Raw genomic sequence first — 22,935 nt, 5'->3', positions numbered from 1 at the left:
AGTTGTTACTCAACCACCAATGAGCTTGCAAAAATAATTTATGTGTTCAAGTTTGGCAAAAAAAATGTGACTGATATTTTCTATCCACTTGCTAAACCATTTTCAGTGTCGGGAAAAGAAAAATTAAACAAAGTCTAGTTCCTTGCCGAACACATTTCACTGCGACTCAAGGAAGGAACTCCATTCTAGCCTTGTTGTTATTATTTCAGAGCTAACTTGTCAAGCAGAAAGCCACCTGTTTTAAACTCCAAAATGTCTTCAGACTTTGAGGCATACGAACAGGACTTTGGAACCATTACAGCAGAAATAACAAACAAAATTGGAAAAATTCCCAAACTAAGTGGAGGTAAGTTAAATGCATTATTAGCCCCGGGAAGGCTAGCTAACGGTAGCTTAAAGGGCTTGTGTCATTTTACCATCAATTTATCATATTATTCTCTGGTAAAGCATTAAATAGTGAAACACAGCTCTAGTGTGTTTTTGACTGACGCTGATTTAGCCAGTGTGAACCTTTCTAACACTAGGTTAGCTATGTTTTCTAACGTTAACAGTTACTCGTCGAGTTATGTGTGATTTTTAAAGCTACTAAATCTGTGAACGGTAGTTTTAAGAGTAGAGATAGCTTGCCACTTAAATGATGAGTTAGTAAATATTGACATCATATAAATGAATGTATAGGCAGTGAACTTTCACTGGTATAGTAGAGTAGATATTAAGACAATAACGAGTCACTGAGAGTAACAGAAGTTTTGAATTACCATGACAACAAAGCAGCTTTCTGAGTTTCTTGTCTGTTTATATAGTCTCCAACGAAACTCCCCAAACTGTGAAATTTAGTAAGTACGTATAGAAAATAGATGGACAGATGGGATGGCATTCATCAAACTATATATGTAAGCCAAATGAGCATTCAGGTGTTTTTAAATGGGAGTATCTGTTCAATCAAGTCAATATTTGTGGTTCCAAACCAATAATCTGTTTTATTGGATTTGTTTGGATAGAGGATTCTCTTCTTGTCGTCTTCGCATAGATTTCACTCATACATCCAGTTTAATGTCTGTAGTAACATGATATGATATATGATATGATATAGTCTACAGCATGGCAGCTACTTTGCAAAGGCTCTGAAACGGCATTTTCACACTGTGAATGATTTTTCTTAGTGGCTGTCAGTTGTAGAATAGAAAAGAATAGAACAAAATAGATATTTTTTGTCCACCAGGGTGAAAAATTGTCTTCGGCTCACCAAAGCATGAAGACTCACTACACATGATTCTTACTAGAGATACTAAGAGATTACTAAGAGATAGCAAAGCAGTCAGCGCTAACAATCATTGAGATAAGGTCACATTACACTCTAAACAATAATATCTGTGGCTTTGATCTCAGTCAGTATGGTTGAATGGATGAATTATAATTAGTGAATTATTTAGGACAGTGACCTCTCACCACTCTTTAAAGTGTATCACATTTCTTCAGTCCATATACAGTGGTGAAAGACATTAAAAGAAATAGTCAATCTAAATGGAACCTGCAACATGACGACAGGTGTCCTGAACAGTAAAAAACATTGTGTCTGAATACATCAACGGGCGGTACTGACAGTAAGCACAGCCTTTTGTATACAGGGTGAGAGGATCGTATAGAACACACACCCATGAGGAGCTTTTGTACACAAATGGTAGCCAAGTGGCACAAGCTTAAATCTGTCACAGCACAAAAAGGCTTTAGAGCTCAGAATTACCCCCCCCCCCCCCCCGCCCCCCGTACAATATATTACTGTATTGTAATTACAGTACACAAAATATTTTTTTAAGTGGGCTGAATTATTGCTGTGCTACAGACTGCACACAATAATTTCCCCCACTTAATGCATTAATGTAGCTTATGCACTTATCTTACCTTGTGTCTTATCAAAATGTTGTTCTTATTATCCTACAACTTGAATAGGTACTAATGCTGGTCATTCACTATGCTTTCATGGCATATTTTTACCATCAGACACTACTATATTCTCTCATTCAAAAGCAGTTTTCCCTGCTACAAAGACATCATCACTGAGCCATCATTGTGCCAGTATCACTCAGTTATGCACAGTAGCCTGTTTGTTCTTGTCAGAGTGAAGACTTGTCCTTATTTACACAGATCAAACACTGTTTTTGCCATGCCTACTACCTCATAAATTTGACAAACTGTATGTCACTGAATACTATTCACAGTAGAGCAAGACTGATAAATTGGCCAGGCCGATATTATTGTATTGCAGATATTAGTATCGGTGTATATGTCCGTTGCTAAGTAACAAGAAATTACAACATAGAAATGCTAAACTAGATTTGTAGTCATTTAATAATAAATGCCCAAATCCGTCGGACTGGACATTCAATGGACTTTACCCTGCCAGCCCTCTTGTACAAAGTCTGCGTAATGTCTGATTGAGCCTATGTGTGAATACAGCAGCTCACTTTCCATAGAATTCACAGCGAATGAGTGGGTGTGTTGATGACGTTTCTAACATGTGGCTGATGCTGGATAAACGCAGCAGGCCAGCTAAGCTGCGTTGTTTTGACTTGGCCTGAATGCTTCACTCTGAAGGTAGCACTAATGGGAGAGAGGACTTCCTGTGATTTCTCATAAAATAAAAGCTATTTTATTTCTGACGAAAAGCTTAAAAATGTCAAATTCCTACCGCAGTGTACTTTTTGTGTCACGTCCTGCTTCCTGCACGTTGTACTCAGGCGCCACCCCTCGCCGAAACCAAACAGAGTATTTCCAGTAGGTGAGAACGCGTATGACATAGAAAATCTCCTGTTGTGTGCTACAAGGGGCAACTCCAGACAATGTCCGAACCTGATTCTCTGGACATTGTTTGGAGTTCATTAAAAACGGCTTTAGAAACAGTGTCACTATTAGTTTGTCAACCAGAGAGCACTAACCACTCTGGTTTTTCAACTGTAAAATGTTTTGCTCAGTATCTCTAAAAAAAAAAAAAAAAAAAATCTGCAAAAAATCCAGTAGTGGCCTGGTTATAGTTCAGAGTTGGAAGTAGAGGTTTTAAAATGAACTTTGAAAGTAGATAGATAGATAGATAGCCTTTAGGGGATAGCAGGGGAGACCAATTGAGAGTAAGGCTCTCATTTTCAATGGTGCTCTGCAGATAAACCACCAAAACTACCATGTAACAAAAAGTGTAAAAATCAGCAATCCTATACAAAGCATAAATACAACACAAACAGAAGACAAATGACTTACAAAATCCAAAAAACACAAAGCAGTCACAACTACTAGTACTCAGTTTAAACTTGTAGTTTAAGTTTTGAGAGCTAAAAACTGCTTCCAACCCCTAAACTTGGAACATTTATCTCTGGGCTCACACTTGCTCATTGGTTTTTCAAAGGACACTGTCTCTCACAAAACCTTGCCTGACTGAATATTTCTGGTTTGGAATTGGCATCTTTGAAGGTTCATGGCAGCCCATTCCACAGAGTAATTCCACATTGCTTAATCTCGCCATCTGTTGACTGTGTTAGAGTAAGCCCATATGAATATTTACAAAGCCAGGAAACCCATTACAGCTATAAGTAGTTGTTCAATGTTTTCTGCCACCAACAGAATAGTTTACAGTTGAATTTCAATTCCCTTCCTACTCATTAAGGTTTTTTTCTTGTGTCCTTTCTTAAGTCCCCCCTGGCTCTTCTTCCTGAAGTGGCTGAATTTTGTCTGTGGTTTGACAGTCCTCTATTTAACACATTAATATAGCTCCAGACAAAGGGCTTTTGTCATTGCTGTTGTATCACTCTATTTCACATGTGCACAATTGCTGATAATGGCCAGGGCGTGTGAAAAAATGTCCTTGACTGTCTTCATTCAAGCTAGAGTCAAATGAATGTGTGTTTATATATTTATTTGTTCCCATCCCCCTCAAAACCTAAGGTTCAAGGAATATTTGAATAAAAATACAATGAAATGTTAGACCTTGTTCCATGAAACATGAATGTCATTTTTTTTTCTCCATATTTTGAGTGTTCATGGAAGAGATTGCTTGTCAGTCATTGCAACTCAAATATGGAACATTTTTGAAAAAGTAAAAAGCTCTATTTCTTCTTTATTTGCCTTACCTCTGTAAACAAAACTCCTCATCCGTCCGTCAGCAAGTTTTAGTCTTGGTAAATATCCTTACATATTTCACAGCTCTCCAGCTCAGGCTTGAGTTTGAGCAATAAAGCACTATCTCACCTTTCAGTGAATCGCCTCTGGCTGTTTACTGTGTAGGTGAGGTTGGACACAGGTTTTAAAAATGAATTTGAGGACTCGCAAAATGTAATGTTGGCCCACGGTGCCTGAGAAATGAAGACCATTTGCTTTGCTTTTTTACAATGGTGCAATCCCACAACAGATTGCCTTGTGATTTGAGCTTGAAGTTTTGTTGACTTTGCATTTAAATTATTTAAAAGGCTGTTAATTATTTATCAGATTTGGGAATTGAAAAGATTTGCTCATGGTTCTTGATGTATTTGATTAAATGGTTACTATTTAAAATGACATTCATTTAGAATATAAATATTTGAATTAATCACACTTAAGATTTTTTGAATGACTGTGTTTTTGAGAAAGGAAATGGAGATTGGTCCTCCTCTGTCTTAGATTACCTGTTTCAAATCTGCTTTGACAGTAGAATATTGTGTCTTCTCAAAGACGATTTACAGTTTGGCTTTCTTTTAAAGACGTTAAGTGCTCTTCAATTCCTTTATCTATTGATCATTGTTATCTGCTGAAATTGTATTGTCTTGTTTCAACAATAGTCACCTCTTGGCCTATACTATCTTCTAAGATTCTTAGTTTCAGGTGTGTGTAAAATACATAATAATACACGTTTCATTTTGCCAGACTTTAGCAAAAGAAGTGTTGAGAGGAGAAAGGAAGGCCCTCATCTTTACTTGTGCATGAGACTAATTTCAGTTTTTCAGAATACTAAAAGATGTGATGATTTAGCCTCCAAGTGTAGTGTAGAGCTACACTCCTGAATACAATGGAGACACAATTAATGCTAAAGTATTGTCAATCTTGGCTTGAGAACAGGACATGTCCACTATTACTTGTTAAATTACTGTCACTGTGCCAATGGATATGGATATAAAGATGTTAACACTACTTTAAGACAGAAAAAGTCAAGAATTTTCTAAGGCTGTAATAAGGCTGCAAGTAATCATATAGATTTATTTGAATATACAGATTTTTCTTAATTAATTGGTTCATCATCTTTTGCAATGTGAATATAATGACGAAAGCAATCACACATTACCAAAAACTCAAATAGATGTCTAAAAAAAGACTTAAAATTAAGATTACTCATTTTGTCTGGCCAACAGTCAGAAATGTCAAACATTTCAATTTACATGAAAATCATTCAGTGGGGAAAAAAAAGCAAATTCCAACACCTGAGAGTCTGTAAGCAGTAAAAGTTTGATATTTTTACTGGCTATACATCATGGCTTTAAAGGCTTTGCACATTAACGCAGGTGTTTTCAATCATTTTAGCTAATTAGACCACCAGCTTGAAGGTGGGTAGAGGTATCCTGGGATTTATGTGAGGTCACCACACTTCATGTACTAATAATAAACACATTTCACCAAATCCCCAGATGCACCAACAGGAGAGTTGTTTGAGATGTCAGTCAAGCACAGTCTGTACATGCTTGTGTCTAGGTTTACCATTAGTGTGCAGGACTTTTAACAATAACATGGTTATTAATCAGTGACTGTATTGGAGCTGCGATTAGTTGATTAGAAAATTAATCACCAAGTATTTTGATAATTGATTCATTGTTTTGAGCCATTTTTTTAAAGAAAAAAATGCTAAAATTCTCTTGTTCCAGCTTCTTAAATGTGAATATTGTGTGCTATCTTTAGACCTCTGATAGTAAACTGAATATTTTTGGGTTGTGTACTGTTGGTTCGGACACAACAAGACATTTTAGACTTCGGGAAACGCTGATCGATATTTTTCACCATTTTTTGACATTTTATAATCGAGAAAATAATCCACAGACTAGTCTAGACCAAAAAATTAGGTAGTCAAACACATTTTGTCCTGTTTAAACATTTAATGATGCTTGATCGCTAAACAACCAAACCAAACCTTTAACCTCCATGTGGTTCACTTTCAGGGCAAAGAGCTCATATCAGAACAAAGACCAGTTTAATGTGTACAGGAATTAAAGCGGTAACATTGTTGCCTTAAATAACAATAGAATGTAGTTTAACACGGGGTTGGACACACACATGTGTACATGCTCCTTTGGAACTCACGCAAGTCCTAATGAGTTTCAATGGGTAATGTGGAAGAGCAGCCACAGGGTGAGGTGCAGAACAGTGCGTTAGTCATTTTGAGTGGGACTCATACTTCTGGCAAGTGAGCAAAGCTGACACCTCCCTTCCCTTTGAGTTGGCACGAGGTGTCTCACTGCTCCTCAACAGAAACCAACAAAGGCCTCACAGACGCCAATAACTAAGAGACATCAAATGTTGGCTCGTCGTGTGGAGAGAATGTGTAAATATATCTTCAAATGTGTCCTCGTGTGTTGTTTTCTCCCAGTCTCTTTCTTTCTCTCTCCCCCTCTCTTCCCCCGTTGCGGGGGAGTTAGGTTGTTGTCATGAAGCGCTGTTCCTCTGTCGGCTGATCAATATGTTTCTGTTTTTTTCCCTTTCAGAGGAGAAGACACAGCTGGTTCTAAATGTCGACAAACAGCTTGAAGAAGTCAGAGAGTTGGTATGTCTTTGATCAGTAATTTTCTCCTCTTCCCATTTCCTAAATAATGAATTTGTGGAAAGAGGGAGGGGACAATTTTCACTGGCACCAGACAACAGCACCTGTATTATCCTGGTGGTGACATGACATGCAGACACGCACAGACACACACGCAAGACACACATACACACACAGATGCACACACTTCACATGGCGGAAAGGAGGCTTCCTCCTCACATGATTACTTTCCAGTAATCTGCTTTTAAGTGACACCCCTATGACACATTTCAAGCCATTATCTTGAGGTGGGAGTCTTCATGTTGCTGTTTAAAAATGAGCAAAGTCACCTGACAGAGACAAATTGTTGTTGCAGTTGTCTTCTTATGTCACAGTGATTAGTTTCTTCCAAATCCACCACAGAGAGACCTGTCTAGCCATGCATCAAATGTACTTTTACTTCATTCACTATGACATTGTTGGGCCTGTGCATGTCACTGCAATGAAGGGGCCCTCATATTTGATTGTGTATTTATCTACAGAACAGCCTTCCTCTGTCATAACTTTTATCACAGCTGAGTGATGTGAGCGGGAGGCATGTTTTCTTTTTACAATCAACATTGGAACGTATTAAAGTTAATGCCATAGAAGTTGCTCATCTCAGAAAGTTTAATAATCTTCAGAGTTGTCTCAGTTTCTATCTTGAGCATTTATTTTCTCATATATATGTATATATATAGTAAGCCTTATGTGAGTGTTGGCATTACAATATTTTTAGATTGCAAGAAAAATATGATCATTAGAGAATAGGGATGCGTAGATTTTAAGCCTTTAAGAATTTTATGAAAAGGATTATGATTAAAAGTATGCATTCCACCAGGTTGGTACCTTTTACATTATGATTATAATTTGGAGTAGAATAAAATTTGAACCCGTCAGTCTCTAAATAATTTGGTGTATTTGAAATGGTTACTAAATAAACTGTATTAACTGCGGGTTTTAGCTGGAGCAGATGGACCTGGAGGTGCGAGAGATCCCCATCCAGAGCAGAGCCATGTACAACAGCAGACTGAAGAGCTACAAGCAGGAGATGGAAAAGCTTGAGAAAGACTTTGTAAGTACTTAAACACTTAGTGAAATCTTTTGTTAATGCTTGTTGAAACATTACAGTTATAATGTACACCATTTACATTTAGCAAATCCTCTTAAAAAGTGTGATTTCCAAAGTATGCATGTGTGTAATATGTCATATGCATATACTAGATATGCATATGACAGTTAAAAAGTTGCCAAAATCATTTCCTTTGTGGTGTGTATGCACATCTATTGTTTTGCCCTCTCAACCAAACTCTCTCTCTCTCTCACAGACACACACACACACATACACACACACACACACATGCACACTTGCACACTTGCACAGTCCTACACTGAAGCTCAGTGGTGTATCCACCGAGGTTAATTCAGAGTTTGTATTTGAAGTTGCGAGCGATGCCTTTTGAGAACAGGTTGTGTGTGTTTGTGTTGTTGCTGCTGGATCTGGCCTTGTTTATTAATTTATAAATCACTGTATCGTGACTTGATCTCTAGCCTCTATCAAAGCTTAATGAAGAGTCCAGTCTATTGGGTCACTTGCTTTTAGTCTATATTGTTGGCTACCAATATTTCTCAACATACTCCACTTTAATATTGTAGGAATTGGCAATTATCCAATGCACATCAATTACTTGAGTCTTTTTTTTAATTATTATTTTAGTGTCTTTTCTTATTACCCTTATAAGTCACGAAAGTATTTCTAAATTATAGTTTGTATTCAAATCTTTTCCTTGCAAAAATATGTATATTTAATGATATCTTTTTTTTTCTGTTGCCTGTTATTGTTTTCTGTTGTCAGTTTTGTTGTGCTGGTGCTCACAACACGGTCATAAACCCATAGCGTAAATCCAACCGACCTTGAGCTCGAGAGTAGACGAGTCCTTCCACAAATCACAAGTGAAGTGAAATAAACCCACAACTTCAGAATGTTTTTTTTAAAAAAAAAATAAATACAGAATTGGACATTTAAGAACTTTTAAATTAATTCATAATTCCTCAAAACACTGCCGACCTGAGATAGTTGCAACATTAACCTTGTTGTTAATGTGGTCCCGATGTGATTTTGCTACCTCTAGCTTGTTATAAACTATTGAGTTAAATAACTAGCAAAGTTTTCTCGAAACCTTGAAATGTATTCAAGGTGTAGCGTTCCACTCATATGTGAGCTTTTCTTTACTTTGAATGAGGATTTATTGTTTGGTAGCTAAAGCTTGAAGGAAAGGATTTTAGAAAATAATGGCAATCACTGCAAAACTGATGATTAAATAAAGACATTATAGTCAGAATTATAAGTGTTAAATTCTTTTGTGTTTGTGAAAAAATTAAACGAAAGTCCAGACAAATCGTAACATGTAAATAAAACATAACTATTACAAATTACAAACTGGACATTTTTGATGTTCTTTACCTTTTTTGTGTCTCATGCTTCTTCCTACCACTGACAATCAAAAATAGTATGAATTAAAACCTGCTTAAATGTCACCTTATTCCTGAATTATCTCAAACATTTTCAGAAGATCTAATATCATTAACCACAAGGTGTTTTTTTAAAAATCTGTATTGAATTAAATTTGGGATTAAAACAGCATTTCCCCCCCCCAAACCCCTCACTATTCCAAGTGCAGAACAAACAAGTAAACAAGCATAAACAACGCATTTGAATGGAGATATCTTATGCTAGTGATCTGCGAGTACACCACAGAGATGTGCAAACTGAGATCACAGAGGAGATCTCCGTGCCAATACAGTTTGCTTTCCTCGCCACGGGCATTTAATTGGCAGACGATTAATCTTTAACTTTTCTTCTCCCCACACTTACCGTGCTTAATCATCAAGCAGTTAACACCTGCTGTGGCGGATATTGGTGCTAATTTTCATTACTTGCATTTTTATGCCTGTCTTAGGGGCGTGAGTGAGGAAAAATTGGTCTCTGTAACCTGCAAACAGTTAGCAGTCCTCCGTCCACTTTATAAAACTAAACCTTGTTGTCCTGTATGTGCAGTAACAGAATATGATTGGCTCTAAATACTTACTTTCATGCCATATTATGTGTCATGGTCCACAATACTGACATGCTAAGCAGAAGGTAGCAGTAGGATAGTCCTAGAGGATAAAGAATAGAAGAATATTGGCCTGCTTCTAACTGTGACTCCCCAGTTTGACAGAGTAATTTTCACTTTTATACCTCTGTGTGTGGTGTGGTCAGATCAGTGTACATTTAAACTAGGATCACCCCCCTCACACAGTAACATCTAGTATATCTGGTCTCCCGTAAATCTGATGCAAGTGTTCAGAAGGCAAGAACTTCAGCCCCCTCAGATGTGCTTCAGATGTGCCAAATGCTATAGCTGAGCTCAGCCTCTCACTTCCTGCAGGCCTAGGGAGGACATGACACTCCGCTCGAAAGGCGTCCAGTGGAAAAAAGGCAATCTCCTTTCTTTTTAATGTAAAAAGCCCCAGCTTTGTTGTGCTTTCCGTGGATATCAAGGCCTTTCCACTCCCTCACTACCCCACCCCACCCCCTACCGGCCTCCCACGGGTGTCTCCCCCCTTAACATGCTCTCTCATCCTCCCATTCACCCGTGGTTTGAAGTCTTCCTACCACCGGTGTGCCAGCTTGAGACCTCATTCCTGCTCCTTTCCAGACAGGACCCGAGTCGACCCCAGTAACCCAGCCATTTCATCCAGGAAGAAAACTTATCAAACAGGCATCCCAAAGGTGTAGCTTTAGCTTTGTTGTTTTGGCTGACAGCTTCATTGTGATAATAGAGGGGACAGCGGGGTCTTAAAGGTACTGGTCCAGGACAAACAGGCAGTGCAGAAGCCAAAGGGGATGCCAGCCTGACCAAGAAAAGTATAAGTCAGAATGGGGGGGGTGGGGAATTAAAATGAAAATCCTATTTGATAGAGTGTTCAAGTCAGGGGAAGCAGAATGGCATGGTTCTTAAAAGTGTCTTTGATCAAGCAAAAAAAAAGAGGCCTAACATAAGCTTAATTTAATGAAATCTATTGGGTAAACAGAGCCACCGTCTTCAAAGGGACACGTTTGGTCTGTCCCAGAGGGGAAGGTGGGGGTCCGCAGATGTCCGCTGTGTCTCAGAAAACGCAATCCATTTTTGAGGAGGTGTCTCAAATTACGTACCATGCTAATTGTAAATGTCTAATTGCCTTTGACACGGGCATGATGAGATGTCAGCCATAAGATGTCATAAAGCAACGACGGCTCAGAGATTTAGAGGTGATTTTTGTCAGTCCTGGAAACTCATGGTTGCTGGTGTCTTCTCTGTTGTCAGTGCATATTTTGAATATCAAAGCCGTTCCTTTCTTGCTCTTTTTCAAAGGTGTTCCTTGTTGTATTGTTATATCTGTACTTGAATATGCTAAGTAAATAGGAAATATTTTTAGTCTCACGCAGCTTTCAGTGAACTCACAGTTAACATTGTTAAAGTGTGTCTGAACTGATTTTAAATATCATTATATTATTGGTAAAACAGAACTGAAACAACTGTGTCTTACTTGCCAGCTTGTTTAAGACATCAATTGAATTTTCTCAAGAAATGTTGGTCCCAAATCTAAAAGGTGCATCTCTAAATTCACTCTTATTACCTCACATTAGTTATAAAGTTTAGAGCATTCTGTCTTGAATACTAACAAACAAATTATTCATAAAGCTTTCATCAATTTTTCTGTACTTTTTTGAAAACCCTGAAGTGTTTGGAAATGACACAGATCATTGTTGCTTCTACTTTTTCGCACCAGTATGACTCCTGCTCGCACTAGCTGGGGTGGTTGTTGATGTCTTTTTGCAGCAGATGGCGGTATTGCTCTAAGAATTTCCCTCTACTTAAGGTAGATGACAAGGACAATATTGGGCCCATTTACCAATTACTATGCCTTTCAGATGTATGAGTGGACTTGCTATAATAAATCCTTCCACTTATTACTATGTCTGACCTCATCCTTTATGCTTTGTAATAAAGATTGAAAATAATGTTACTGAAAATGTCCTTGTGGTAAAAAGCCCCTTTAATAAAATGTGCCTTTTACTGGTTCCAACTTCATATAGTTTCTTTAGATTGTCCACTCTTCTCTCTGCCCCTTGATAAACTGAAAGTTAATTATAACTGCAAAACAAAATATAAATGAAATAGAGTCCCTATAGGAAAGTTGAATGTCTTTCATTACACTGTAAGCATTTCATACTCTCACTAATGTTCACATATCCTCTCTCAATTAATCTTACTGACATGAAGTGTTGCTGCTAATATGTCACCTCTTTAAGTTGTGTTTAAGGAGGTTATATTTACATTTTTTAATTATTTGTCTTTTCAATAGCAAAAAAACATATCTGGCCCTATAATGTTTGAGGCTTTGTATTGAAGGATCCTTGACTCCAATAAAGGTTAATTGGTAGTTATTAAATATCAAGCTCTGACAAGTTTATTGTTGAATACTTGTTCATTTTCCTCTCCTTAGTGGGAATGGATGCCAGTAATGGTCAAGACACTTTTGTAGATGGCACGAGAGGCACTATGTAATTTTTCTATCACAATGTGGCAGGATTAATTTTGTAAGATCAACCCCATTTTGGGCTGAATAGAAAGCTATTATTAACTTGTGGTAATATGCTATATGCTATTTCAAGGAGGATCAAGGACCATGAAGGTGTTATTCATTACCAAGCATCTGTGTTTCTTTTGAAACGCATATCATTACTCAGTCTTTATATGAGGTTGATAAATATGTTGTCACAGCACATAATGTAAGTTCTTACAAAATGTTAAAAATGGGCTAAGGTCAAATTTTGATTCATCTGAAGCACGGTATTTAACTTAAAAGAGGCTTATTCAATATGATTAGAAAATATGGAGTGATTTTCTTCTGTCTGGTAGTCATGCCAGCCTGGCTTCATTTATTCCATTATGAATCTTGCAATAGTTGATTGTGCTTGTGTTTTCTGATATTGAATCATGAGGTCAACTGTCACAGGGACAGTGTACAACTATCCTTTCCTAATTTCTGATTGTCTATTGGAGTATTTTTTGAAGTCACAGTCACTGTCAAGAAGGATGACTGGACTGCCTTTTTCTTTAATAAAAACCTTTTTAGATGGAATATCTCCTAGTGTCCATCCAGGGAGATAATTAATGCATTTCCAAAGAGTCAGCCAACCTTGAAATATTGAACAGTTTATTTGCCAGGTACGACCAAGGTGAATAGAATGAAAAAGCTGTTGGTAACTGTTCCCTTTTTTTATTTATATTTATTTATTTTTATGCCTTCATAAGTGGTTTTCAGTGACCTAAAAAAATAACTTGAAATTTTGCTTTAAATGGGGTTAAACATTGAGTGCTGCATGTAATGAATTGGCGCATTGGACCTTTAAGCACAACTTGTGAATGAGGGGAAATGATTTGATTGAAATGTGGAAATACAAATGAGATGAGTCAGTGATCTAACGGATTTGACAGAAAACAGACTTTTTAAAATTAGTAGTCATGGACAAGTCAAGGTTGTGGAGACTATTCAACTTAAGCAGAGAGCAGTCAAAAAACATATTTAGTTTGGCACAATTAGCAACCTAAAAAGGGAAAGAAGAGTTTGCAAAGTAATTTATCAGAAAGTTTTGTTTTCGCGTTAAGAAGCTCTGACATCATAAAAAACATTTTTTAAACTAGATGTTGATAATTATGTTGAGATTTAGGTTTTGATGGGATATTTTAGGACCACTGACTGTACTTCCCACACTAGAGCCACACTAGTAGTGCTTATAAATTTGCATTGTTGTAATCCATCTTGAAGGGTTCTTGTTGTTTGCCCCCCTGTCCTCGTTATGGTGACTCCTGCAAACAGACAACATGACAGACCAACATTAGTTGGATGTTAGACACTTTAAATCGCCTTAGGTTGACTTGGCATGCTTGTTCTTATTAAACACTAAGGAGTAAAGGCAGATTGACTCTTTTCATGGTTTGTTACTTAACAACCCATCACTGACACCAAAGTCTAATCACTCATAGCCAGTCATAAAAGGACTTCCTCAATTGACAGGGATTTTTCCCCTATATTTCCTCTGAGCTGAGTGCAGATTTAAGATGTAAACAAATAGATCTTCTTCTCTGCTTATGAATCATGTCTTTCATTTGGAAGTTGTTGTGCGCAGTATGTCTTCCTCAGGCCCTTTGTGGATTTGTGGCATTCGAGGCTTTTCCATGTCCTCTTTATGGACACGAAGATGGGATTCATTTGTGGATTAGCCTTTTGTCACTCAAAACTCAAACCATGTTTTTATGGGTTTGATGGTATAATGGCAGCAGTGGGTCAAATCTGGGTTGAAGGACACAAGAAGGACAAAAGGATGTGTTGTCCCAGAATATTCATATTCAATCATTAAAAGATGTGAGTAAGACATAAACCAGAATATCACAATGTGCAATAGTTTGTTGATTCTAATTTTTTTGACAATGAAATGTATGGTTCATGTTTTGCATAACATGGTTATGTTTAAATCATGGCAGACACTGATATTTAGCTGTTATTTTGTACTGATAATGCTAAATTTTAACATGGAATCAATCATTCCTTCACTGTGAATAATCGTTAATAAGTAATTGAAGTAATCATTTTGATTTAAATTGGAATTTTTGTCTTTCAAGTCGAAAATGCACTTTTGGCAAAGTATAACTTAATTGACTTGAAGGCCATGACAGCGTTAGCAGCCAGATATGATGCAGTTAAGCAATTCTACAACTAGGGCTGCAGCCGACCATTATTTTCACTATTGATTAATCTGTCAATTAATCAATTAGTTATTTGGTCTATAAAATGTCAGAAAATGTTCTTGGATTTCTCCCGACCAACAGTCCACAACCCAAACATATTCAGTTTACAATCATAGAGGACTAACGAGAACTGAAAATATTAACATTTAAGAAGCTGGAACAGATTTTTGTCATTTTTATTCTTAAAAAATTTGTCAAAACAATGAATCGATTATCAAAATAGTTGGCGATTAATTTTCTGTCAATCAACTGATCTGTTATAATCGACCAATCGTTGCAGCTCTGTCTACAACAATATTCGACTCCATTCTCCATTCCTGCTACATATAAATAGTGTATTTTTCAATTAAAGCCATTGGTAACCCAAATCCACAAGAGCCTTCTAACTATGTAATTTAGAGTCTTATGCACACAATACTAAGCATCTAAAAAGTATTAGAAATGAGCTTCAATCCAAATTCAAAATATTGTCATTTAAGTTTTTGTAAACTTTCCTGATATTTGGTTTGAATTAGGCGTGTTTATCCTCAGACATTTATTGTGAATATTACGCAATTAATTCCATGAACCAATCATAAACAACGTGACGATTGCCAGAGTTTCTGTGGTAATAGTAGCGTTCCTGCATCTCAGCCCAGTTTATTTTGCTATATTCTTCATTACTGTGGCTGATTAACCACTGTACATTTAAACGTACACCAGTTCTGCTTAAGCACTCTTAGCTATCTCCTTCTTTTAGCGACTTTCTCACTAATCCCGCAGTTTACGCGCTTTTCAGATCTGCTAGTTACTTTAGCTTAGCTGCTAGCAATAGCTTCCCTCTCTCCCTCTTGCTCTCCTGCTCTCTCTTGCTCGGTGTGTCTTATGTTTAACTCTTCCCCTGCCTCCTTCATTGGTAATGGTACATGTAACAAATGTAATTTATTTAGAGGTGAGGCTCTGCACCATGGAAACTCAGTCGTTAGCTACTGTAGTTAGCTAGCCCCTAGTAGCCGGTGCAGGTGTCAATCAAAATGTGATCTGCCAAGCCTACACAGTGTTGAGAAATTATCTAAACAGCAAAATTAGCTGTTTTTTGAACTAAGTTTTCTAATAGTTATGAACGTTTATTTTCACTCAGCTTAATGAGACACTCAACTTTGATATAATTTATGCATTTTTACTTTTTCAAGCTAAATGTTATTACTTAGCAGCTCTGAGTTTGACCACTAGAAGAATTTTAGTGCAAAATTATCACAAAGAAATATGTTTTCCAACAATTTTGTTAATTTGTTAAGTGATGAGATTCTAGACAAAGAAGTGGGAATATATTTTGGGGTCACTCGCTTCACTGTCATCCTTGCACAGTCATTAACAAGATGAGTTCTTGTCAGAGGTAGTCGACTCGCAGAAATCGCATTAACTATAATTTGTAAGCAGATCACCCCCAACTCCCTCTCCATCTCTTTATGTTAACACTTGTCTGTATGGATGGGATATCTGCATTATGCCTGAAGCATAGGTTTTTTTTTTTTGGCATTGTGCAAATTCGGCCGTTATCCTTCCGTGCGATCGTTTCCTCTCCCGCTTATCTCTCCTGGCCCCTCCAAAGTCACCGTACTTCCACACACACTGACAGCGATCAGTATAGCTTTCAGACACTTGTCTGGCTGAGTCTGCCATGAAGCGAAGGCCCTCCCAGGTCCCCTCGCTGTCCTCAGGGCTTGTGTGATTGAGTGACTGGAGTGAGTGGGGGCCAAAGATAATAAGGGAGAAAATATAAAGACATGGGGCAATGATATGATAACATCCCCTTCTTCCTCCTCCTCCCCCTCCCTCTCTTTACTCCCCTTTCCACCTCCCCTTCACTTTTCCTTCTGTTCTTCTTTCTGTCCTACCCCCGATTTCCGTGCACCAAGCCTGTCCCACGCAGTAGTGTAAACCAGAAGTGACATGTGACACCCACTCCCCAGTGATGTGCTGACAAGCGGGTACTAGAATAGGTGACAATGTTTTCTTTTTTTGCCAGACTGGCTTAAGTATGGTGAAGGGATTCATGAAGTATTTATGAAATATATTATGAATCATTGGGTCTGTGTTTTTTCCCTCTGTATTTTAGGCAGTGGCATTTGCTTTTTAATAAGAAAGCCTCAGAGAAGGCGAGAGTGAGGAAAGGGGTAAATAGAGGAAGAACTCTTTACATTGCATCCTTACTAGCGTTTCTTCGTAGTTAAAGCTCTGTGTTTACACATGTTTTGACCCCTGCTCACACCCCTTTCACACACACGCAGACACACAATTAAACTTAGTTTCTTCCTCTCATCCTAAGTGTTTCTAATGAGGGAGCGTGCCAGAAAGAAAGGGAAAGTGTTTTTGCTCTCAGCGACCAACAATTTTGCCTTTTCTCTGGTGTTTTTGAAGCCTGCAGTGGAATCTGGCTATGGCCTTGATCAGAATTACATTGTGGAAGATGAATTAAGGGTTTTTTTTTTTTTTTTTTCAATTATCCCAGAGGTTGGCCACCATTAGAGCATCAGCCTACTCCTGCAGTGAGACTAAACTCTTTAGTTTTGTTCCCCTCATCACCATAGAGCACTTGTTTGTTCTGCATTGTCAAGCTTTTTGTGTATTTTCATCTTTGTACATTTTTATTCAGAAATTATCCGTTTCACATAACACATTTTCTGCTTTAAGTGCTTGTATCAAATGGCCAAGAATACCCAGTAGAAAAAAAAAAATCTGTTGCCTGTTAAAAAAAAACCACAATCAAATTATCAAATTGCTCATTAAATAATTGTTATTTACGTAGTTTTTACTTTGCAGTGGTCCTTTTATATTTTCCCCTACTTTTTTCTTTTGAAGAATGAACAGCAAGTGATTGTTTTGTTAATTATTCAACTCCACTGTATATTCCTGGGTTGATTATAACATGTTCTTTTCTACATACTTTTGTTTTTTTTTAGAATCTGATTAAGAAGTGTAAGCAACTCTTCTCTGCAGCCCTCATTTCTCATAATTTTTGAACAAATGTTGTGAATTCCAGTACAAAACCTGCAGACTCCCAGGAAACTGGTGAGTGTATTGGGAAGTTCAGGAGGGCACATGTTGGAAGGGCTTTGGAAGGGGGCCTTACTGGCCTCATCAGCATTTGAATGTGTTCCGGCTAGTGAAATAACAAAGTATACATAAATATATAGAGATAATGATCTGGCTAAGTCCCTATGTGTGCTGCTGTATTCTTATGCTAATGAGCTAGCTATTCAGCACCAACAATGGTCACATTACAAGAAAAGGCAAGGCACTGAAGGAGATAGTCTTCTCTCTGCATGTCCACTGACGGACGCGCACACGCACATGCTCAGCAGGCCCGACTCCTCTCCCTTTGTGTCTAGGTTTTTTTTATTACATTTTTCAATTTTAGATAACACTCCAAGAATAGACATCAAACAAAAATGAATCATAAATCGAGGTCAGGAGTGAGCCTCTTTCCAAAGCAGAGAAAGGGTTAAAAGTGAAGGTATTTCTTTCTTTAAAAAAGATGGAAAGACTGATAGGAGAGGAGCTCTTCTCAGCAGAGGGTTCAGTGAACCATATGTAGGTAGCCACAGGCTAATGGGCCGGTTGGTCCCTGGCTTGCCAGGTATCCCACATTGCACATCCTAACACCCCCCTCCGCACACACACACTCTCTCTCTCTCCTCGTCATCCTCCAACATACATCTCTCCCACCCCTCCCACCTTCACTCTGTGAAAATCCCTCCTCCACTTTCCTCTAATCTCACCTTTTTCTCTGGTGCTGACCCGGGGAGGCCCACTTTATTCCCCACTGCATGCCAGAAGCCAGCGTTGTGATCGGAGCCCGGGCCCCTGTGCTGGTTCCCCCTCTCCTCTCCTCTCTCCTTGCCCTGGCTGCCCGCCTCCCCGACGGCTCTGCTCTATTGATTTACTCCTCCAACCAATGCTGTCTGTCTCTGTTTTGCACCACCAGCACCTAGGTCCCTCATCTCTATAACCCTCCCTCTTTCCCCGTTTTCTCTCTTTCCCTCTCTTGCTCTCTTCTTTCTTTCTTTTCATACTTTCTGTCTTTCTTTCTTTCTTTCTTTCTTTCTGTCCCCTACCACACAACCATGGGCAGGGGGAGAAAAACCTGACAGAAGAAGAGAGAAGGAGGGAAAGAGAGATGGAAGGATGGGGGTGTGGGAGGGGAAACGGGGCCTTTGATTTTTCATTAGAAGTGCCTCCATATTTTAATATTGGGTTTAATCGGGCCCTCATGCCTTAAAGAAATAACCATTGAGAGATGATCCCTCGGCCTTCAAAAAGTATATGGCGCTTCTTCAATCAAAGCCCTCCTCCAATTTGCTCTTTTGTTTGCAGTTCACTTGCAATCCTTTCCCCCCTCCTCTCTTGTCTTGCCGTCTCACGGCCTCTCGCTTTGTTGGTACAGTCGTTAGGCTTATTGACTGATCTCGGCTGTACTTAGCAATAGAAATGACTTTGACAGGGAAATACACCACTGGTATCACAGAGGTACAAGCATGAAAGGCTTCTATCAGAATAGTGTACACCAGCAAACAGCTAGGTATTTTCCCCCCAGAGATAAAATCCTGTTTACTCGTGGCCTAATATTAAAATCTTTGATAGACTCAGTGATATATTGTTAAAATAGGAATAATCATTTAAATTTTTTTATCAAATTAAACTGATAAAGAGAAGTTGCAAGGCTCTTCATGCCAAGCTTGATACAGTACAAGTTGTCTCTGACCTTGTTGGGGTTTTTTCAAGTGACGCAAGATCTTTTTGAAGCTGATACACTCTGTCACCCTAAAAAAAAGTCTCCTCACCTCATACCTGTTTAGATATGTTGCAGGCTCATTTATTACCTTGCGGTGGTTGATCATTCACCTTTTATTTGTGTTTTCGACAACAGCTTCCGTGAGACTCCTTCAGGTTTTTCATGGAAGTGGAACACAATGCTGTGTGCACAGAAGCCACCAAAGCGCCAACCTGTGAGCTAATGAGAGGCCCCATGCTGTTATCTAAGGCTCCGGCTTCTCTACCACTGCTGCACTTCTATTAAGGGAGAGAACACACACCGGGCTACCGTTCACATATGTTGCTCGCGTACGTTCTCTAAAGGAGGTTTCCCCGGGATGCAAAGGCTCGTTGAAGCTTCCGTCGTACATACAGTATCCCTCGTGCACGCCTGTGCACTCACAAACGCACACAACAGACAGAAGTGGAGGAGTCGATGGCACCAAAGACCACAATGAAACAAAGGCAGAAATGACACCCTCCTGTGACAATCGCAATTGTAGCTGCTTGCCTTTGTCTGATAATATATCAAATGCATAAAAAAGAGCACTTACTTAATTGAACAACCTCTCCCAATTTGTTTGTGTTAAAGGAGAGTAGAAGATGCTAGACAATAATTTGTGTGTGTGTGTTTTCCTTTGTGCCGGCTGTGTTTGTGCATGCATGCGTGTGTGTGTGTGTGTGTGTCTGTGTGTATGTGTTAAACCCCTGCCAAGCAGAGATGCATTATTTAAGATGCTGTTGTGATACTTGTGCCTGCTTAAAGGTCTCAGCTTCCTTTTAACGCCATGCCACATCAGTCCACCTCTGCCCCCACTTGTGGGGGGGAACCAGAGTGGGACCTGCTGGCACTGGTCCCCACATCACCTGGGAAAATATCACAGTAGGAGGGAGGAAAGGAAGTGATACAGACAACCTTTGAGTTTAGCACATATTCTTGTTAACAGGAACATTTTACCCCAGTTTACTGTCATTTTATGGCTGATTTTAGACTCGGTTTTTACTCGGTTTATATTTAAGAATATTAAACTGTCAGAGAAATTGTTTACCCTTTGTATTTGTGAGCATTTTATGCCGGTAGTTTAGATATATTTCCACATTCACAGACCAGCTCTGACAGTTAGGAAAATAAAAAAAAAAAAAAAAGATTGCCAGATTAAGGCAAGCACATGAAGCTGGACATAAGAGTTATTAAGTCTAAATTTGGAAATACCCAGCTGCTCTCCTACTGGTGAAAAAGCCTGTAATGGAACAGAGTATTGTAAATTGAATATGGTTAATTACTCTTCATGCTATGCCACCAGCCATGTGTGCAGGGTGAGAAGGAAAAGCTTGGGAAAGTGGAGGGAAAAAGCGTCTGCAGAGGAACTTCAGGGCCCCTCATTACACTCTGCCCCTGGGTATTTTTACGCCTTTTATTTCCCATCTAATGAACTGTTTACATTTTTCAGCTTTCCAGGCGCCACAATTATTTGCGCTTGTCCTTGTGTCACTCGTTGCACCGGGCAAAAAGCAAGGTGGAAAGTTGGAGGGCATTGAAATGTGTATATAAATATAATTTTGTTTGATTTTAATTATTCTGAATATTTGTAGATAGGGAACTTTTTTTTTCATACGTTACAAAGACTGCAATCGTCAACAGCATGAAATTGGAAAAGGTTGTTTTACAGTTAATTTCTGTAAACAGATGATTTTTAGATTTATGGACTATGAAGGAACTAAAACTTATGCTGTTTATTTAGACAGTATATAGCCACGCATGCACATATACTATAAAGGAATTCTACACAAAGAAAAGATCCATATTTTTGTTATAATTAAATAAATATAATTTGCTGCTCAGAGGATTATGCCAAACTGATTAGCATATCTGATATGAATTGTTATGCATGCATATGTAATTACATTTTGATGGGTAAAGAAGAATTGTTTTTTTTTTTTTTCGTCTGCTATCCATGTCAACAGAGGTAAAACGTGTGTTTTTGACAGGACAGCAGCACCTCCATCGCCGCGTTTGACGGGATGTGTAGAGTTTTTAAAGGCAGGCCACTTTGCATAAAGTTAAGATGTACCTTTGTACTTTTCTTGTGTGCTTCCGGGAATAGAAGCAAATTCTCACCCAAGATTAAAAAAGTGACAAAAGACAGACCTTTCAAAAGGATTAAAAAAAGCTCTTTTTTTTTTTTCTCTTTTCTGAGCAATAAGGTATCTTCTGAAAGCGCTCGTTCTTTTTTAGATTACAAAGCCTGATTAGTTGCTTTCGTCTTAAGATGCAGAGTTCAGTCTTCACATACTGTAACTAGAATGAGACATTTTTAGTGCTTTTTCTTTATAGAATCTCTCTCTTTTTTTTTTTTTAAATCATACAACCAATTGCCAGGTTTTCCTATGGAACAGGTATCTTGTATCTACTTTCCTGACCTCGAGTAATCCTGTTGTTGCTTAACAGTTTTATGCTTAACACCCTAACTTATAATCAAAATCTGTCATTGTATTAAGCACAGCTGTTTATGCTTAAGATCAAATGGAAAGGCAGTTATCACTCAGGAATCAGTTGTTTTCCAGAGGGGGAATCCAAAAACTGGAGTGTATATACTGTAGGTACAGGGGAAGTAGCGGCAACACTTTCATTTCAGTGACATTTTCCATTCTTTATACTTGCTTTGTTATCTGCACTGTTCTCATTGCAGAAACACTTCATACATTCATCTGTAACAAACAGCTATTTAGAAATACCAAAAAACCCTGCATATAGTTTGAAGGCGACGTAAGCCTTAACATTCAAATCAATGCTTCTCCCAGGCTTCCTCGTCTCAATTACTGGTGAAGTCGTCTTTCCCCCTAAGTTGCACTGCAGCTCTTTAAGATGAAACTAGACTTAAATGGGATATGTGGGTGTTTTCCTGGCAAAAAATGAGTGTGTGTGTGTGTGTGTGTGTGTGTGTGTATGCCTTGTGTACATGATGTCTTCAGATTGATGCTTATTGTCTTTCTGGTTTTACTCAAATGTGAAATTTCTTCTAATGTCCTGACAGCAACACAGTGACCACTTATTTATCCCAGCAAGAAGATGTGGCTTTTACAAGATTGCTGACAGCAGAATTGAAATGAAAATTCAACATAGAAATTAATTTCAAATGAATTTTAAATTTTAAATGAAAAAAATTGTTACATAATTACTATATAATCACTTATTTCTGTAGATTAAAAAATATTTTGCAAGAATTTCAACAAAGGATGGGTATCAGAATAAAGAAAAAACCTTAGAAATTATTAAAAAGTTGTATTTTTTTGCCACTTACGTTTGCCATATAGCACCATATCTGTTTGATTTATTTTAATCAAAAGAGTTATACATGATTATACATGATAGTTTCCCTAGTTTTTGTAGATATTTTGGAATGTTCTGTCACATATGTGATTGTTTGTACAATTATCACAAACTTAAAAGTTAATTATTGACCTAAGGGATGAATGGCACAATCACAATGGTAGAAACATCTTTAACAGCACATTTTG

At 38.1% G+C, this 22,935-nt stretch overlaps 1 protein-coding gene across 4 annotated transcripts in view; it reads left to right on the top strand.

Moving 5' to 3' along the window:
- The first annotated feature begins 159 nt into the window (after window positions 1–159).
- vti1a (vesicle transport through interaction with t-SNAREs 1A) overlaps window positions 160–22,935 on the top strand; it is a 119,752-nt gene continuing 96,976 nt past the window's right edge. For 3 of the 4 annotated variants that reach the window (XM_044337303.1, XM_044337306.1, XM_044337304.1), the window contains exons 1-3: window positions 161–346; window positions 6,711–6,769; window positions 7,749–7,859. In XM_044337303.1, the coding sequence (XP_044193238.1) occupies window positions 253–346; window positions 6,711–6,769; window positions 7,749–7,859 (264 nt within the window). In that variant the 5' untranslated portion in view covers window positions 161–252. Of the gene's footprint in view, window positions 347–6,710; window positions 6,770–7,748; window positions 7,860–22,935 lie in introns of all 4 variants that reach the window. The other variant, XM_044337305.1, reaches the window with a different exon arrangement.

This window comes from Thunnus albacares, chromosome 20, assembly GCF_914725855.1.
Source record: "Thunnus albacares chromosome 20, fThuAlb1.1, whole genome shotgun sequence".
Taxonomy (NCBI): domain Eukaryota; kingdom Metazoa; phylum Chordata; class Actinopteri; order Scombriformes; family Scombridae; genus Thunnus; species Thunnus albacares.
Note: the sequence above shows the minus strand (reverse complement) of the source record. Positions and strands in the feature narration are given on the sequence as shown.